We start from the raw sequence: 18,394 nt of genomic DNA on the forward strand, positions 1-18,394 counted from the left end.
ATCACATCGTGTTGCTTTTTTTTTTTTTTTTTTTTTGAGGGCAGGCTCCCCTCTTATACCCTTCTCCCCACAGCAGTTCTTTTCAAAACAACTTTTCATTGGTCAAACAACTTTGAATGTAACAACAACGGCAAACACCCAGCAACTTCCATGCCTTAATGGCTGGAGAACAAGAAACCTGAGACTGCATGGAGTCTCCTGAATCACCCTTCTTTGTTCCCTCTAAACTCTTTTATATTCCTGATGGCCTCATCGTTAAGAGTCTGATGTTATCACCAACCATGGGGCCCCCATGGCCACACTGCAAATCTCCCCCTTCTTTATTAACATCAACCATTTTCTCGACACGAATTACCACTCCATATATAATATTACCTTGGTCTGTGCACAGAGTTACCGGATCGATTCTTAAAAACCCGGAGTGCCTACTGTCAGCTCTCTGCAGAACCGCCACCGTCGATGCACAGGACCGCTGAAATCAGCGGGGCATGCCTTCCTGCTGCTGCGGCGGTGGGGCTCCCCAGTAGGTGACTGGATCCCGGACGAACCCCAAATCGTGAGAAACACTCCGTAGCCAATAACTTAGGCTCAGGGGAGGATCTCAGTGAAGTAGTAATTTATTCACAATTGCAATGGCGGTCGCCCCACAAGCAGGAGAGTGCACCGACTGGTTCCAAAACACAGTTTATATACCTTTTGATGGCAGGACCCTCCCCTGTTTCCCCACTGAGTGGGTAATCCAGGTTCACAATCTGTCTGATGCTTCACAGACAATGCATGGCCTTCAGTTGCTGGCCTGTTAAATTTCGAATTTCTTTTGACATTTTTACTGCTTGTAGTGGTAATGTTTCTTCACTTATCTGACTTGACTTGACACCGTGATTTTCACCTAATTGTCCTAAGGAGTCTGGTTGTCTGCATTTTTACAAGGTCGCCTGCTAAGCTTTCTTATCACTGTAAGCATATCTGAATACCACATTCCTTCTCTCCAAACAATGTAACTCTGCAAAAACAACATTTCTATTCCCACAGCCCTCTGCTACCAAAACCTTGCCACGTAAACCTACTACAGCAGGTAATTTCCATTGTATATCTGGGAAGTCAGAGCTAAGAAACAGTTGTTGAAGACACCAGGAAGACTTGAAAGTGAGAATCTCAACACAGTAAAGAAACAACATCGAGCAATAGCCCAGATTCCTGGTTCTGTAAACTGGGTGGGATTGTTGAACAGCTAGGAGTGGCATTAGCAGTGTGTGGTGGCACATTAAGGAGAAGCTCACCAATTGTGAAATAGGGTAAGAAAAGAGGCAGCTAAAGATGGCTCACTGATTAGTGCTGCATTCTGTTAAACTGAACACACCAGAATAATGATAGAAAGTAATTGTCTTCACTCAAATGTCTAATAAATTCACTTCCTGGTAGGATGAAGAAGAGTCACTGAATGAAGTGGGCTATGATGACATTGGTGGCTGCCGGAAGCAGCTGGCTCAGATCAAAGAGATGGTGGAACTTCCCCTCCGACACCCTGCACTCTTCAAGGCCATAGGGGTGAAGGTAAGCACTTGCCTTTGCTGTTGACTTTGATGTAGGAGGTTTATGACTTATTGGAGGCGAATAAGTAACTTTTTTTTTTTTAATGCTGGTATTAGGAGACTATTTCCTTATGTTTTAGGCACAGATTAAAATGCTGGTACTTGTAAAGCAGAGTGATGCTTTGATCATCACTGTCAGTTACTGGCAAGGTTTTTGTTTGTGTATCATGTAAAGTAGTCAGGGTGTTGATGGTTGGATGGCAGCTGTTGCATGAGCGTGCATCACAGTTTTTGACTGGATTTATCCAATGCTTGTAATTCACTGTGAAGCTACTCAGGCACTCAGATACTAGCTTACCACCTAAATCTCCCTTGCCTCTGTCCTCAGCCGCCGCGTGGCATCCTGCTGTATGGTCCTCCTGGCACTGGTAAAACGCTGATTGCCCGAGCGGTGGCCAACGAAACTGGGGCCTTCTTCTTCCTGATCAATGGTAAGCTTGGTGTCTGCTTTGGACCCAGAATTGTGTGGTCATTCTTCCACATAATGGTAGCGAATGGTTTAGATAAGGTCACCTTATAACCACCTTTGTGTCCTTGACATCCTTTCTTACCTCTTTCAAGTGCCCCACTGAGGACACTTAGAGGCCATTTGTGTGGAAGCATCTGTCATAGTGGCACTGTCCTTCAACTTGATTGTTTTGTAGCAGTGGTTGAAAAACAGTTTTGTGATGCAGGAATGACAGAATTGAAGGGACCTCAATGAAATATCAGTGAAAGATCATTGGGTCCAACCCCCCTGCCAAAGCAGGTTTCTTAGAGCAGGCTGCCCAGGTAGGCCTTGAATATCTCCAGAGAAGGTGTGGTATAATTGCCTGAGGTAACTAGGGAAATAAAACTAACATTCTCATTTTAAAGAAAATGTACAGCATTGAAGAGGCTTTCAGGGTAGGGCATAGCTGCATTACCTGAGCGTTCCCTAGGCTTCCAACCTTAGATGCTATTGTGCTGGGGAAACTTGGTGTGCTAGCCCTAAGGAACAGTACGGAGCATAGAGTGGAGTGGAGACACCACGGCTAGGCTCTGTGACCAGGTGGGGACTCGATTGTTCTTGTGCACACTGAGACCGATAAGCTGCACTTTTGCCACCCTGAGCCAAGGACCTGTCATGTTTTGACAAATGCTGTACCCTAGTGTACTTTTTGCTCATTATAATATCATTATAATACCAAAACACACCTCCATCCCAAAAGCTATGCGCCTCCAAGGTGCGACCACCCCTCACCGAGCATGCGCTCTGACTTTCTCAGAGCCTACTACTTTAAACGGAGACGGGAGAACTTTTCACCAATCATAAGTAAGATATGCTTGACTAGAGTCACTCAAGCTCCACCTAAAAGATAGAAAATAATATAAATTGGCCCAAGAGAGAGGGGATGTGAGGGAAGATACCACCATCAGGGGAGATACCATCCCGAGGAAATACAACATCCTCAGGACCTCCTGACTCCTGGGATCAGTCGACGGGCTGAGCCTCTCTTTCCCCCCCCCCATTGGGATGCCTTTGGGTGAGATCTGAATACTTGCTTATAAATCTCTCTAGAGTCTTTGATCCTTTTAACGTGTTTATTTCTAGGCTGCACACCTGTAACACCTGTGTATTTCATGCATGCTAGCTTGCTTTTGCAGACAGTCACTGTCGCCAGCAATCCAAAAGAACCTGGTTATCTGTTGCTGTAATAAACCATACTTGATTGCATTGTTATAGCTCTCATTAAGTGCAACTAGGGTAAGGGTGGCTATACGTTATTGGTGAATCCATGACCGTGGTAGTTCAGTGTTCTGAATCCAACCAGACCCCCAGACGGTTAATGCGTTATTGGTGAATATCCGACTGGACCCCAGATGGTTAATGCATTATTGGTGCAATCTGTGATTGTAATAGTTCAGTACCCTGAATCCGACTGGGCCCATAACAGTTAATCAGCTACACCCCTTAACGTGACAGAAGGAGACTCCACAACCTCCCTGAGCAGCCTGTTCCAGTCACCCTCACTGTGAAGAAGTTCTTTCGCATGTTGGTACAGAACTTCCTGTGCTCCATCTTGTGGACATTGCCCCTTGTCCTGTCCCCACAAACCACTGAAAAGAGGTTGGCCAAATCCCTCTGTCTCCCACACCTCAGGTATTTGTACACATTGATGAGATCCCCTCTCAGTCTTCTCTTCTCCAGGCTGAACAGACCCAGGTCTCAGCCTTTCCTCATAAGGAAGATGCTCCAGGCCCTGTATCATCTTTGTGGCCCTCCCCTGGACTCTTTCCAGGAGATCCCTGTCTTTTTTGTACCGGGGAGCCCAGAACTGGACACAGTACTCCAGGTGAGGCCTGACCAGGGCAGAGTAGAGGGGGAGGATCACCTCCCTTGACCTGCTGGCCACGCTCCTTTTAATGCATACCAGGATCCCATTAGCCCTCTTGGCCACCAGGGCACACTGCTGGCTCATGGTCAACCTGTCGTCCACCAGGACCCTCAGGTCCTTCTCAGAGCTCCTCTCCAGCAGGTCGTCCCCCAGCCTGTACTGATACTTCGGGTTGTTCCTTCCCAGGTGCAGGACTCTACACTTGCTCTTGTTAAACCTCATTTGGTTTCTTCCTGACCAGCTCTCCAGCCTGTCCAGGTCTCGCTGAATGGCAGCACAGCCTTCTGGCGTGTCAGCCACTCCTCCCAGCTTTGTGTCATTGGCATACTTGCTGAGGGTGGACACTATTCCCTCATCAAGGTCGTCAATGAAGATGTTGAACAAGACCGGACCCAGCACCGACCCTGGGGAACACTGCTAGTCACAGGCCTCCAGCCGGACTCCACGCTGTCGATCACCACCCTCTGAGCTCGGCCAGTCAGCCAGTTCTCAACCCACCTCACTGTCCACTCCTCTATCCCACACTTTCTCATCTTTGCTATCAGGATGTCGTGGGAGACAGTATCGAAAGCCTTGCTAAAGTCAAGGTAGATGACATCCACTGCTCTCCCCACGTCTACCCAGCTGGTGATGCCATCATAGAAGGCAACGAGGTCAGTTGAGCATGACTTCCCCTTGGTGAATCCATGCTGACTACTCCTCATAACCTTCTTCTCTTCCAATTGCTTGGAGATGGCATCCAGAACAAGCTGTTCCAACACCTTTCCAGGGACAGAGGTGAGACTGACTGGCCTGTAGTTTCCCGGATCCTCCTTCTTGCCCTTCTGGACGACTGGAGTGACACTGGCTGTCCTCCAGCCTTCAGGCACCTGTCCTGTTCTCCAGGACCTTTCAAAGATCATAGAGAGCAGTTCGGCAATCACCTCTGCCAACACCCTTAGCACATGTGGATGCATCCCATCGGGACCCATGGATTTGTGTGCGTTGAGCCCACTCAGACACTCCCGAACCACTCCCTTGTCAACAAGGGGGGAGATCTCCACTTCCCAGACTCTTTCTCCTTCCTCCAGGGTCGAGGAGTCCCAGGAGGGGGAGTCCTTGAAGCAAAGAATGAAGCCAAGAAAGCATTCACTATCTCCACCTTCTCGGCGTATTCCGTTACCAGGACACCCCCCTCGTTCAGCAAGGGACCCACATTATCCCTAGTCTTCCTTTTACTGTTTACATACTTTAAAAAAAAAAAAAACCTTCTTATTATCTTTTATCTCTTTTGCAAGCCTCATCTCTAGGTGGGCTTTAGCCTTCCTTGCCACACCCCTGCAGGCCCTGACAACACATCTATACTCCTCCCAAAAGGACAGGCCCTTTTTCCACATTTCATAGTCCTTCCTCTTCCTTTTGATCTTATCGATGAGCTCCTTGCTCATCCACGCAGGTTTCCTGCCCCCTTCCCCGATTTCCTACTCTTCGGGATGCACCGATCCTGAGCTTGGAAGAAGTGCTGCTTAAATGTAGCCCAGCTCTCACATGCACCCTTGCCTTCTAGCAACCTAGCCCATGAGATACTCCCAAGCAGGTCCCGGAAGAGGTCGAAGTTGGCTCTCCGAAAGTCCAGGGTAGCAATCCTGCTTTTAGCCTTACTTCTTCCACCAAGTTCCATCTTGAACTCCACCATCTCATGGTCACTGCATCCCAAGCTGCCCCCAACCTTCACATCCCTAACAAGCCCATCCCTGTTGGTAAGGACAAGGTCCAGGAGCATCCCCCGCCTCATCAGCTCCTCCACCACCTGCATCAGAATATTGTCTTCAGCTCATTGTAGGAACCATTTGGACTGCGCGTACCTGGCCAAGTTGCTTACCCAACAGATGCCTGGATAATTGAAGTCCCCCATGAGAACCAGTGCCCAGGATTGTGAGGCTACTACCAGCTGCTTGTAGAAGGCCTCATCGACCTCCTCCTCTTGATCTGGTGATCTGGTGTGGGGGTAGTACACCCCCACAACAGTGTCCCCCATACCAGCCCACCCCTTAATTCTTACCCACAAGCTCTCCACTTGTCCATCACCCTCCCCCAGGTGGAGCTGGGTACACTCTAATTGCTCCCTCACATAAAGGGCAACCCCACCCCCTTGCTTCCCCAGCCTGTCTTTCCTAAGAAGGACATAGCCCTCCATGACAGCGTTCCAGTCATGTGGGCTGTCCCACCATGTCTCTGTGATTGCCATGAGATCGTGGCCCTGTGACCAAACAGATCTCAAGCTCATCCTGTTCATTTCCCATGCTCCATGCGTTGGTATACAGGCACTTTAGGGAAGCAGCAGGCACAGTTACCCCTGGAGGGATGCAAGAAGAAGATTCTGGATGGGGTATCAGGATCATTACCTTCTCTGAGGAGCCCTCAGACAATCCTATGGGACAACTCAGAGGTTTTTCCCTACTATCGTCAACAGTGACAGCAGTGACAACTTCCCCCAGCCCTTCTCTGTCACTTTTAGCTCCCCTCCCTTCCCCCGTCAAACCTAGTTTAAAGCCCTGGTAATCAGCCCGGAGAGCTTGCTCCCCAACACACTTGTGCCCCACTTGCTGAGTTGGAGTCGGTCAGCAGCCCACATACCTGGCTTCTCAAAGGACTGCCCAAGATCAAAATACCCAAATCCTTGGTCCAGACACCAGCCCCTCAGCCAGTCGTTCACCTGTCCCATTCTCCTCCTCCTTTCTGGGTCCCAGTCACCCAGAGGAGAACACTACCTGCACCCCATATGCCTTCAACGACCTTCCCAGGGATGCAAAGTCCTTTTTAATATCCCTCATTTTTCTAGTTGCAGCTTCCCAGGATCCAACCTGAATGACAGCAGGAGGATAGTAATCCTCTGGTTTAATGAGCTGTGGCAGAGCCTTCCTAACATTTCTGGACATGTGCCTGTCCTGGTTTCAGTTAGCACAGAATTAATTTTCTTCCTAGTAGCTGGTGGAATGCTGTGTTTTGGCTTAGAATGAGAAGAGTGCTGATAACACCCCGATGCTTTAATTGTTGCAGAGCAGTGCTTATACTAAGCCAAGGACATCTCAGCCTTTGCTCTGTCCTGCCAACGGGCAGGCTGGGGGGTGCAGTAAGAGCTGGGAGGGGACAGACCCAGGACAGGTGACCCAAACTAGCCAAAGGGGTATTCCATACCATCTGACGTCATGCTAAACAATATATAGGGGTGGCTAGCCGGGGGGAGGGGGCCGGACTGCTCGGGGTTAGGCTGGGCATCGGTCAGCGGGTGGTGAGCAATTGCATTGTGCATCACTTGTTTGTACATACTATTATTACTTTCGTATTATCACCATTGTATCATCATTATTATTATTATTATTATTATTTTCCTGTCTTATTAAACTGTCTTTATCTCAACTCACGGGCTTCACTTTCCATTTCTCTCCCCCGTCCCAGAGAGGGAGGGGGGAGGGTGAGCGAACGGCTGCGTGGTGTTTAGCTGCCAGCCGGGTTAAACCACGACAGTCTTTTTGGCGCCCAACGTGGGGCACGAAAGGTTGAGATAACGGCAGATCTGACCAGAGTGTGTTAAACTAAAATTGGTATAAGTATTAGACCTGCTTAATAGTCACTTGTCATAATGCTGATTGCTTTAATCTCAACTGTGCTGCGCCTGTTTTCCAAATTGAGTATTATAGCACGTTATTTTCCGTATGTGCTCTCTGTCATGTTGTTTATCCTCTCCGGGCCCTGGTTTCAGACCATTATGGTACTGTGTGTTGTATCAGTGGCTTATGAGATGATGAAATATCTGGCCATGACTCTAACCTGGTATTTGTACTCAGTAACATCTTCGATTCTATACTTTGGAAACTGTATTTTGGAAACTATTAGCAATTGTATCTGTTGCCTTTTTTCATTAGGGAGTCAATCTGTGGAGGGGAAAGGGGAAGATAATTTTTCTTACTTGATCACTCTCCCTTTCTCCTTCACCACCCCTGTACCCTCCTTGATCACTCTCCCTTCCTCCTTCACCACCCTCTTATCCTCCGAGTTTATTACAATAGCTCTCCAAGATATTGAATATCCTTGGGATACTCAGACCAGCATAGTCCTGTTGTTCTGCCTCCTGAATGCACTTCAGGTTCTGCTTAAAGTTAAACAACTACTTAGGAAGCTCATCCGGAGATCTGCCCGGAGGCAGTATAGTTGTGGGTGGCAGGGAGTATGGGAGGATATGGGCAGGCATCTAGACCAGTTGGCACCCCCAGTGTTTTGGAAATTCACCCCTGAACAAGTGCAAAATCCTCAAAAACTGGCAGAATGCTTGAATAAAAGGTGTCGCGATTCGGGAAGTTCCAAAGTAACACAAATCATTGTAACATGCTGGGGCCTGGCTTACGCCTAAACGAGCGCGAGCTACGAGATGTGCGAAAAGATTTTGGTCGCTGTATAGGTGAGCAGCTTGTCACCTGGCTGCTCCGGTGCTGGGACTCTGGAGCCAATTGTGTGGAATTAGACGGCAGGGAAGCCAAGCGGCTGGGATCCCTTGCTCGAGACGCCGGCATTGACAAAGCAATTGCAGATGGAGCACGACCCACCAGCCTCTGGAGGCGTCTCCTCTCAGCTGTGAGGGAAAGGTATCCCTTCAAGGAAGATATTTTATGTCTACCAGGCAAGTGGACCACTATGGAGAAGGGAATCCAGTACCTGAGGGAATTAGCCGTACGGGAAGTGATTTATGAGGATCCAGACCTCAAACAAACATCCACAGATCCAGATGAAGTCAAGTGTACACGACCCATGTGGCGGAAGTTTGTACGGAGTGCACCATCATCATATGCCAGCTCATTGGCAATAATGGCCTGGAAAGAGGATGAGGAACCCACAGTGGGTGAAGCGGCTAAACAACTCCGGCAGTACGAAGAAAGTCTCTCCTCTTCCTTACAGGCCTGCGTCTCAGCTGTGGAGAAACTTTCTGAAAAGGTTCACCAACTTGAAGAGAATCTATTGTCCTCCCCACCTGAACCAACCAGTGCCCACCGACCAAAGGAGAACACTTGGGAGAAACTTTCTGAAAAGGTTCACCAACTTGAAGAGAGATTATTCTCCTTCGCACCTGTACAAAGCAGTGTCTCAGCTGTCAGGGGTAGGCGTTCACCCACACAAGGAAGACGATATGGTGGGTACTCACCCCGTGCCACCCTGTGGTTTTACTTACGAGACCATGGAGAGGACATGAGAAAGTGGGATGGAAAATCTACCGCGACCCTAGAGGCACGGGTACGTGAGTTGCAAAAGAAAACAATCAGGAAAAAGGGATTCTCCGAAAAGTTTGCTGCTCCAACTTCCAGCAGACAGTCCTTCAAACACAGAAACGAGGAAGATTCTGACCAGGATTAGGGGGGCCCTGCCTCCAGCCAGGGGGAGGAAAGGGACAATCGAGTTTATTGGACTGTGTGGATTCGATGGCCTGGCACATCACGCGCACAGAAGTATAAGGCTTTAGTAGACACCGGTGCACAATGTACTATAATGCCATCGAGCTATAAAGGACCAGAGCCCATCTATATTTGTGGAGTGACAGGGGGATCTCAGCAGTTGACTGTATTGGAGGCTGAAGTGAGTCTGACTGGGAATGAGTGGGAAAAGCACCGCATTGTGACTGGTCCGGATGCTCCATGTATCCTTGGCATAGACTATCTTAGAAGAGGATACTGCAAGGACCCAAAAGGGTTCCGGTGGGCTTTTGGTATTGCTGCCTTAGAGACAGAGGGCATTAAACAATTATCTACCTTGCCTGGTCTCTCAGAGGACCCCTCTGTTGTGGGGTTGCTTAGGGTCGAAGAACAGCAAGTGCCAATTGCTACCACAACTGTGCACCGGCGGCAATATCGCACCAACCGAGACTCCCTGATTCCCATCCATAAGCTAATTCGTCAATTGGAGAGCCAAGGAGTGATCAGCAAGACTCATTCACCTTTCAATAGTCCCATATGGCCAGTGCGAAAGTCTAATGGCGAGTGGAGACTAACAGTGGACTATCGCGGCCTGAACGAAGTCACGCCACCACTGAGTGCTGCAGTGCCAGACATGCTGGAACTTCAGTATGAACTTGAATCGAAGGCAGCCAAGTGGTACGCCACAATTGATATCGCTAATGCATTTTTCTCCATCCCTCTAGCAGCAGAGTGCAGGCCACAATTTGCCTTCACTTGGAGGGGAGTCCAATATACCTGGAATAGGCTGCCCCAGGGGTGGAAACACAGCCCTACCATTTGCCATGGGCTGATCCAGTCTGCGCTAGAGCAGGGGGAAGCTCCTGAACACCTGCAGTACATCGATGACATTATTGTGTGGGGTGACACAGCAGAGGAAGTTTTCGAGAAAGGGAAGAAAATAGTCCAAATCCTTCTGAAAGCCGGTTTTGCCATAAAACAAAATAAAGTCAAAGGACCTGCACGGGAGATCCAGTTTTTAGGAATAAAATGGCAAGATGGACGTCGTCAAATCCCAATGGATGTGATCAACAAAATAACAGCTATGTCTCCACCAACTAACAAAAAAGAAACACAGACTTTCCTAGGTGTTGTGGGGTTTTGGAGAATGCACATCCCAAATTACAGTCTGATTGTAAACCCACTCTACCAAGTAACTCGTAAGAAGAATGAGTTTGAATGGGGCCCTGAACAACGACAAGCCTTTGAACAAATCAAGCAGGAAATAGTCCATGCAGTAGCCCTTGGGCCAGTTCGAACAGGACCAGATGTAAAGAATGTGCTCTACACTGCAGCCGGGGAGAACGGCCCCACCTGGAGCCTCTGGCAGAAAGAACCTGGGGAAACTCGAGGTCGGCCTCTGGGGTTTTGGAGTCGGGGATACAGAGGATCTGAGGCCCGCTATACTCCAACTGAAAAGGAGATATTGGCAGCATATGAAGGAGTTCGATCTGCTTCGGAGGTGGTCGGTACTGAAGCGCAGCTCCTCCTAGCACCCCGATTACCGGTACTAGGCTGGATGTTCAAGGGAAGGGTCCCCTCTACGCATCATGCAACTGATGCTACATGGAGCAAGTGGGTTGCACTGATTACTCAGCGGGCTCGAATAGGAAACCCCAGTCGCCCAGGAATATTGGAAGTGATCATGGACTGGCCAGAAGGCAAATACTTTGGGATATCATCAGAGGAGGAGGTGGGTCGTGCTGAAGAAGCCCCACTGTACAACCAGTTGCCAGAGAATGAAAAGAAATATGCCCTGTTCACTGATGGGTCCTGTCGTATTGTGGGGAAGCATCGGAGATGGAAGGCTGCTGTATGGAGTCCTACGCGACGAGTTGCAGAAGCTGCTGAGGGAGAAGGTGAATCGAGTCAGTTTGCAGAAGTGAAAGCCATTCAGCTGGCTTTAGACATTGCTGAACGAGAAAAATGGCCAGTTCTCTATCTCTACACCGATTCATGGATGGTAGCAAATGCCCTGTGGGGATGGTTACAGCAATGGAAGCAAAACAACTGGCAGCGTAGGGGCAAACCTATCTGGGCTGCTGCATTGTGGCAAGATATTGCTGCTCGGGTAGAGAACCTGGCTGTGAAAGTACGCCACGTAGATGCTCATGTGCCCAAGAATCGGGCTACTGAAGAACATCAAAACAACCAGCAGGTGGATCAGGCTGCTAAGATTGAAGTAGCTCAGGTGGACCTGGATTGGCAGCATAAAGGTGAATTATTTATAGCCCGATGGGCCCATGACACCTCAGGCCATCAAGGTAGAGATGCAACATACAGATGGGCTCGTGATCGAGGGGTGGACTTGACCATGGACGCTATAGCACAGGTTATTCATGACTGTGAAACATGTGCTGCAATCAAGCAAGCCAAACGGTCAAAGCCTCTTTGGTATGGAGGACGATGGCTGAAATATAAATATGGAGAGGCCTGGCAGATTGATTACATCACACTCCCTCAAACTCGCAATGGCAAGCGCCACGTACTTACAATGGTGGAAGCAACCACCGGATGGCTGGAAACATATCCTGTGCCTCATGCTACCGCCCGGAACACCATCCTGGGCCTTGAAAAGCAAGTCCTATGGCGACATGGCACCCCAGAAAGAATAGAATCAGACAATGGGACTCACTTCCGAAACAACCTTATAGACACTTGGGCCAAAGAACATGGTATTGAATGGGTGTATCACATCCCCTATCATGCACCAGCCTCCGGGAAAGTTGAACGATACAATGGCCTGTTAAAGACTACCTTGAAAGCAATGGGCGCTGGGACGTTCAAAAACTGGGATACGCATTTGGCAAAGGCCACCTGGTTAGTCAATACTAGGGGATCTACCAACCGAGCTGGACCTGCCCAATCAAACCTGTTACGTACTGTAGATGGGGATAAAGTTCCTGTAGTGCATGTAAAAAATATGCTGGGTAAAACAGTCTGGGCTACTCCTGCCTCAGGAAAAGGCAAACCTATTCGTGGAATTGTTTTCGCTCAGGGACCTGGATATACTTGGTGGGTAATGCAAAAGAACGGAGAGGTCCGGTGTGTACCTCAAGGAGATTTAATACTGGGTGAGAATAGCCCATGAACTGAATTGCACCATGTTAAATAGTATATTATACTGTATATTATCACTACCATGATTACTATAGGTGACTAATTAGAATGTATGGAAAAGAGTGTAACCTGAGCATGACATAAATGGTATGGAATAAGGGGTGGATAGATGTCCTGGTTTCAGTTAGCACAGAATTAATTTTCTTCCTAGTAGCTGGTGGAATGCTGTGTTTTGGCTTAGAATGAGAAGAGTGCTGATAACACCCCGATGCTTTAATTGTTGCAGAGCAGTGCTTATACTAAGCCAAGGACATCTCAGCCTTTGCTCTGTCCTGCCAACGGGCAGGCTGGGGGGTGCAGTAAGAGCTGGGAGGGGACAGACCCAGGACAGGTGACCCAAACTAGCCAAAGGGGTATTCCATACCATCTGACGTCATGCTAAACAATATATAGGGGTGGCTAGCCGGGGGGAGGGGGCCGGACTGCTCGGGGTTAGGCTGGGCATCGGTCAGCGGGTGGTGAGCAATTGCATTGTGCATCACTTGTTTGTACATACTATTATTACTTTCGTATTATCACCATTGTATCATCATTATTATTATTATTATTATTATTTTCCTGTCTTATTAAACTGTCTTTATCTCAACTCACGGGCTTCACTTTCCATTTCTCTCCCCCGTCCCAGAGAGGGAGGGGGGAGGGTGAGCGAACGGCTGCGTGGTGTTTAGCTGCCAGCCGGGTTAAACCACGACAGTGCCCCAGGAAGACAGCACACCTCTCTGGATAGGTTATCTGGGTGACAAATGGGAGCCTCAGTGCCCCTCAGCAAGAAGTCTCTGATCACTAAGACTCTCTGCTCTTTTTTTGTGGCACTCGTTGTGATGCAGTGCCCCATCTGGCCCCGATCCCTATTCTTGGTACTTCCCCCAGTCGCTTAAACACAGTTCTCAGGGTTGCTTCCTGGGTTTGGACTACTGTCCAGACCCTCAACCTCTTCCTTTTCCTGCCTGAGAGCCTCAAATCTATTACCCAGGGACACTGTGGGGGTTGGTGGCACTGTCGGTGTTGGGGGCAAATGTCTCTTTCTGCTTCGAGCTGAGACAAGGGTCCAACCCCTTTCCTCTTGTGCTGTGGTTCTGACCAAGCGGCTCTGTGCTGTGTTACTGGGGTGGTTTAAGGGTTGGCTCCATTCGTCTCCCTGCCAGGAGCCCTCGCTGCAGCCAATCTGTATGAGGTCTTCGTTAAAAAAAAAAAAAAAAAAAAGGAATTTGGAGTCTGTCTAGCTGAGTGTTTATATTGGTAGGGGCAGAGCTAGGAGGGAAGCAGTAAGATTATTCTATGTATATGGGCATAGAACACTCATTTACTCATTTCTGTTGCTGCCAGCATGTTTTATTCAGAAAAGAATCTGGTCTGCACTGCAGTTCTTTTTCCTTCAAGTACAGCACAAGACCTGTTTTGTTTCACATAACATTAAATAAAATGTTAACACATTTAAAACATTCCTGAAAGCTATAATGAGTACCTTGGAACTTACCTACAAGTGACAAAACCTCATATTGTTCACTCTTACCTGTAGCAGTTGAGGTAGATACTGGTTTATGGCCATTGAAGACCAGATTCTGAATTTTCCTCGCTGCTTTTCTGTTCCATTTTACAATCAGTGCTGGAATAACCAAATGTTTGTACTTGAGGAGCGCTGCTTTTCTTCCCTGATTTCAATCAGATCCATGAAGGTGGAAGAAGTGGATTGTACAGCACAACATAGCAGAGACCAGCAGTAGGGAACTGCCTTGCTTTTTATCTCAAGATGTCAGAAGTAAATGGGCTGTTCCTAACCATATGTCACCCTTGTCATCTGCTTCCTAAGTCTGTGGAAGGTGTCACTGTATGCTACTAAGCTAGCCTTTAGAGACTTGTACTTCTGGTGCATAATAAAAGTAACATTCATTGTCAGAATTAGTGATGCTTTCTCTGTTTGCCTGTCCCAAGCCTGCAGCTGCAGGCAGTGCTTTAAGCAGAACTGGTGTGAATTTGTGAGTTACTTGAAGTGAAAGTCTGGTATCTGCCTGTGCCAGTGGCTCTGCAGCTGGTTCACTTCAGTTGGCTACAGCAACTTTGCATCCTGAGGGTCAGGTTTCTTTTCCTCGTATTTTTCAGAAAGAGCTTGCTTTCTCTTTGTGACCACTCCTATCATCATGATGGAAAATTCTAAAGAGAATATATCTGTAAGCATTAGGGTCAGCAGTTGTAGGAAATCTCAGGGGACTGCTGTGACTGCTGTGTTCCTTCTGGGATTGAGTTTTGTTTTGTTTTGTTTTTTTGGTCAGGCTGCTTTTTTTTTTTTTTTTTTTTTTTTGCTTTGTTTTGTTTTGGAACTCATTTATAGGATCTTACAGAGGTAAATGTGTACCCATGTAATGCAAGCTAAAGACAGCTTCAGTATCTTACAACTTTTTCCTTCCCTACCCTGATAATTTATCACCATATAATTTGATTGCTTCTTTTGCAAGCTAAGACTGGCATTAGCAGTGTGTAGTGGCACATTACGGAGAAGCTCACCAAGTGTGAAATAGGGTAAGAAAAGAGGCAGCTAAAGGTGGCTCACTGACTAGTATTGCATTCTGTTAAATTGAACACACCAGAATAATGATAGGAAGTAATTCTGCATTCTGTTCTTGCCTGTTCAGCTGCAAATTTGGTGAACTTGGTTGAAAGTGTTTGCTTTGGCTTGAAATACAGATACTCTCAGCTAAATGTTGTACTTAAAAAAATCACCTGCATGCCTTGAGGCTAGCTGTGTCTCTTTGGGGTGCCACAGTGCTGCTGTTTTTCAGGTCCTGAGATCATGAGCAAGCTGGCTGGTGAGTCTGAGAGCAACCTGAGGAAAGCATTTGAAGAAGCTGAAAAGAATGCTCCTGCCATCATCTTCATTGATGAACTGGATGCCATTGCTCCTAAGAGAGAGAAGGTAAATATAGCCTGTAGGAGGTAATGAAGTGTCTGTACACCCTTTTTGGTGTCAGCTGGCATGAATCTGTCTGAGTACAGGGTAAAGCAGCAGTTTATGCTTGAACTCAGGCATGAGAAGAATCATAGACAGTTCACAATGTTTGTTAGCAGCTTGTGTCTCTAATGTCCAGCTCCTGTGCTGTAGAGCTTTTAGTCTAATAATTGTTTTGTCTCTTTGTAGACGCATGGAGAGGTGGAACGTCGCATAGTGTCTCAGCTGTTGACTCTTATGGATGGACTGAAACAGAGAGCACATGTGATCGTTATGGCAGCTACCAACAGACCTAACAGCATTGACCCAGCACTCAGGCGATTTGGTAACCAGGACTGTCATCTGTTTTCTGTATCACTGTGGTGGTTTTACCCTGCTATGCAGCTGAGTTCCTCCACAACCGCTCTCTCACCCCTCCTCAAAGGAAAAGGGAGAGAAAATATGATGGAAAGGGCTCAAGGGTTGAGATAAGGACAGGGAGATCACTCACCAATTATCATTATGGGCAAAACAGACTCAGCATAGGGAGATTAATGTAATTTATTGCCTATCATTAGCAGACAAACACTGTGGGAAACTAAAAAGTGGGAAACTAGAAGCAAACTAGAAACACTGTCCCCCCATATCCACCCTCTTCTGTGTCCTCCCCTGAACATTTTTTTTCTCATTTTAAAATATGCTCTCCCAGAGGCACAAATAACGTCACTTATTGAACTTGGTTCAGTTCTGGCCAGCAGTGGGTCCCTTTCTGAGTATCTGGAGCTGGCTCCTCTCTTCCATGGGGCAGCTGCTGGGCTCTGCTCACAGAGGCCACCTCTGCAGCCCCCCTGCTACCAAGCCCATGCCGTGTAAACCCGATACAATCAGATGCTTTGTTACAGACTATGCTTTGGGGGCCTTGTAAAGATTGAGTCACATGTCTTACACATGTAAGACGTGTAAATACACGTCTTCTGTGTATTTCATAGACTATTGATTTGTGTCTAGCTGCTGCTTTGTAATTAATTTCTAGGCTTCTGGCCTTTGAAATAATTTTCTGTCTTATTAGGTTAGAACTTGTAGAAAGAACAAAATACTTTGAAATCACGTGGTAGTCTCTATTAGGTGAGGCTAGCTCAGGACACACTGAAGGAGTAAATGGCTGCTTGAGGGGATGTGTGTGCCTCAGGTTGTAGAAGAATTGTCTGACTTCCCTTTTATTAATGAGGAGTCTGGTAGTTTCCAAGCTCCATGTTTTCAAAACTCTACAGTGTGAACGAATGTCTGGTGTATGAGCAGTTGGTAAAGTGTGTAACGGCAAACCTGTCAAGCTTGCAGGAGAAAAGAGCATCTTTAGTGTATAGAGGCATGACTAGAGGCAAATGATAGGTGTATGTACCTTAGTTAATATCACAGTAATATATAGGTTTCCTGCCTCCCCAGATAATGGGGCATTTTTTTTCTTTCACCACCTGGCTTTTGCTATGATGATTACTGTAGGAAGTTCTAAAAAACTAAATCTGTCTCTCAGAATTCGCATACTCTTATGCTGAGGACACAAAGGTGGAAGTAAACAAAAATGCCTCATGGTATGTTGGTTAGGGGAAGTATCCCTTCCTATAAATGAAGCTTGGAAAACGTTGCTAAACCAGTAGTACTCTGCTTTTTGTAGTCTTGAAGTCTAGTTAATACAGTAGTTCCACTTTTCCTAAATGGCTAAGGCCTTTCTTCCTTTCTGACTCTGCAACTATGCTGATACATGCTGTAGAGAAACCCAAAACTCGTGGCATTTTCTGAAATTATGTCTGTGTGGCTTGTCATTATGTCGTTCAGTCAGAGGAAGACAGCAACTGCAGCTCCTTTGGTTTGCAGAATCAGCAGCTCAACATATGTTTTGTACTTCCCAGGTCGTTTTGACAGAGAGGTAGATATCGGTATCCCAGATGCAACTGGGCGCCTGGAGATCCTGCAGATCCACACAAAAAATATGAAACTTGCTGATGATGTGGATCTGGAACAGGTGAGCAAAATGCTGTTGGGAAAGCTTCTCTCTGCAGGCTAACATTAGCTGATGCTGTGTTTTGTAGTGGCAGAGTTGTTACGGCTTTGATCGTGTAAATGTAGTTGCTCATTTAGGACAGTGTGAAAGTGGGTGAACATGTGATCTCTGGGCTTCCTTCCAACTAGTTTACCGATGACCAAAAATCCTTGCTCACTAGCTAAAAGTGGCATGGTTAAGATTATGATACAAGTGTGTATCAGTCCAGTCTGCACATGCCTTGCCACTGTCCTGGGTTTGTTTGCTGTGGTATTCTACTAGTAAACCTAAAACAGCTCTCAGGGAGGTGTGAGTGTTGTGGTGACATGGGATACCGCATGTAAACTCAGTTGTTTCCTGTTATTTCTGTCCTGAATGAAGAACTCCAATCTTGGGTTATCTTTCTGTGTTGTGCCATCTGAATTCCAGTTGCAACTTTGATCTCAAGTGGGAGGTGGAACAGCAGTGTCTCTGCCTGTTAAATATGTGGTGGCACTCGTCTCTTGAACCCACAGTGGAACACTGATGTTTATGTCCTCCAAAGTTTCATTGCACCTCTGAGTGAGTCACCAGAGCATGCAGAGTGCTTGCTTGTGTCCCTGTGAGTCATAGTCAGTGCTTTGCTTTCAGGTGGCAAATGAGACCCATGGACATGTTGGTGCTGACTTGGCTGCTCTTTGCTCAGAAGCTGCTCTTCAGGCTATCAGAAAGAAGATGGATCTCATAGACCTAGAAGATGAAACCATCGATGCTGAAGTGATGAACTCACTGGCTGTGACCATGGATGACTTCAGGGTAATGCAAGAGTGCCCCTCTTTTAGGTGCAATGTCTAATTGTTTATCTGAAGCATGTGAGCACGACATGATAGCATTATTTAATGACG

The 18,394-nt window shown here is 47.2% G+C and overlaps 1 protein-coding gene across 1 annotated transcript in view; it reads left to right on the plus strand.

Moving 5' to 3' along the window:
- Positions 1-18,394, plus strand: part of LOC309889412 (transitional endoplasmic reticulum ATPase-like) — a 46,600-nt gene that overhangs the window by 22,906 nt on the left and 5,300 nt on the right. The window contains exons 6-11 of the mRNA XM_082782227.1: positions 1,423-1,554; positions 1,921-2,023; positions 15,327-15,460; positions 15,683-15,818; positions 17,380-17,492; positions 18,141-18,305. Of these exons, the coding sequence (XP_082638353.1) occupies positions 1,423-1,554; positions 1,921-2,023; positions 15,327-15,460; positions 15,683-15,818; positions 17,380-17,492; positions 18,141-18,305 (783 nt within the window). The remainder of the gene's footprint in view (positions 1-1,422; positions 1,555-1,920; positions 2,024-15,326; positions 15,461-15,682; positions 15,819-17,379; positions 17,493-18,140; positions 18,306-18,394) is intronic.

This window comes from Aythya marila (genome assembly GCF_965140915.1).
Source record: "Aythya marila genome assembly, chromosome: W".
Classification (NCBI taxonomy): Eukaryota; Metazoa; Chordata; class Aves; order Anseriformes; family Anatidae; genus Aythya; species Aythya marila.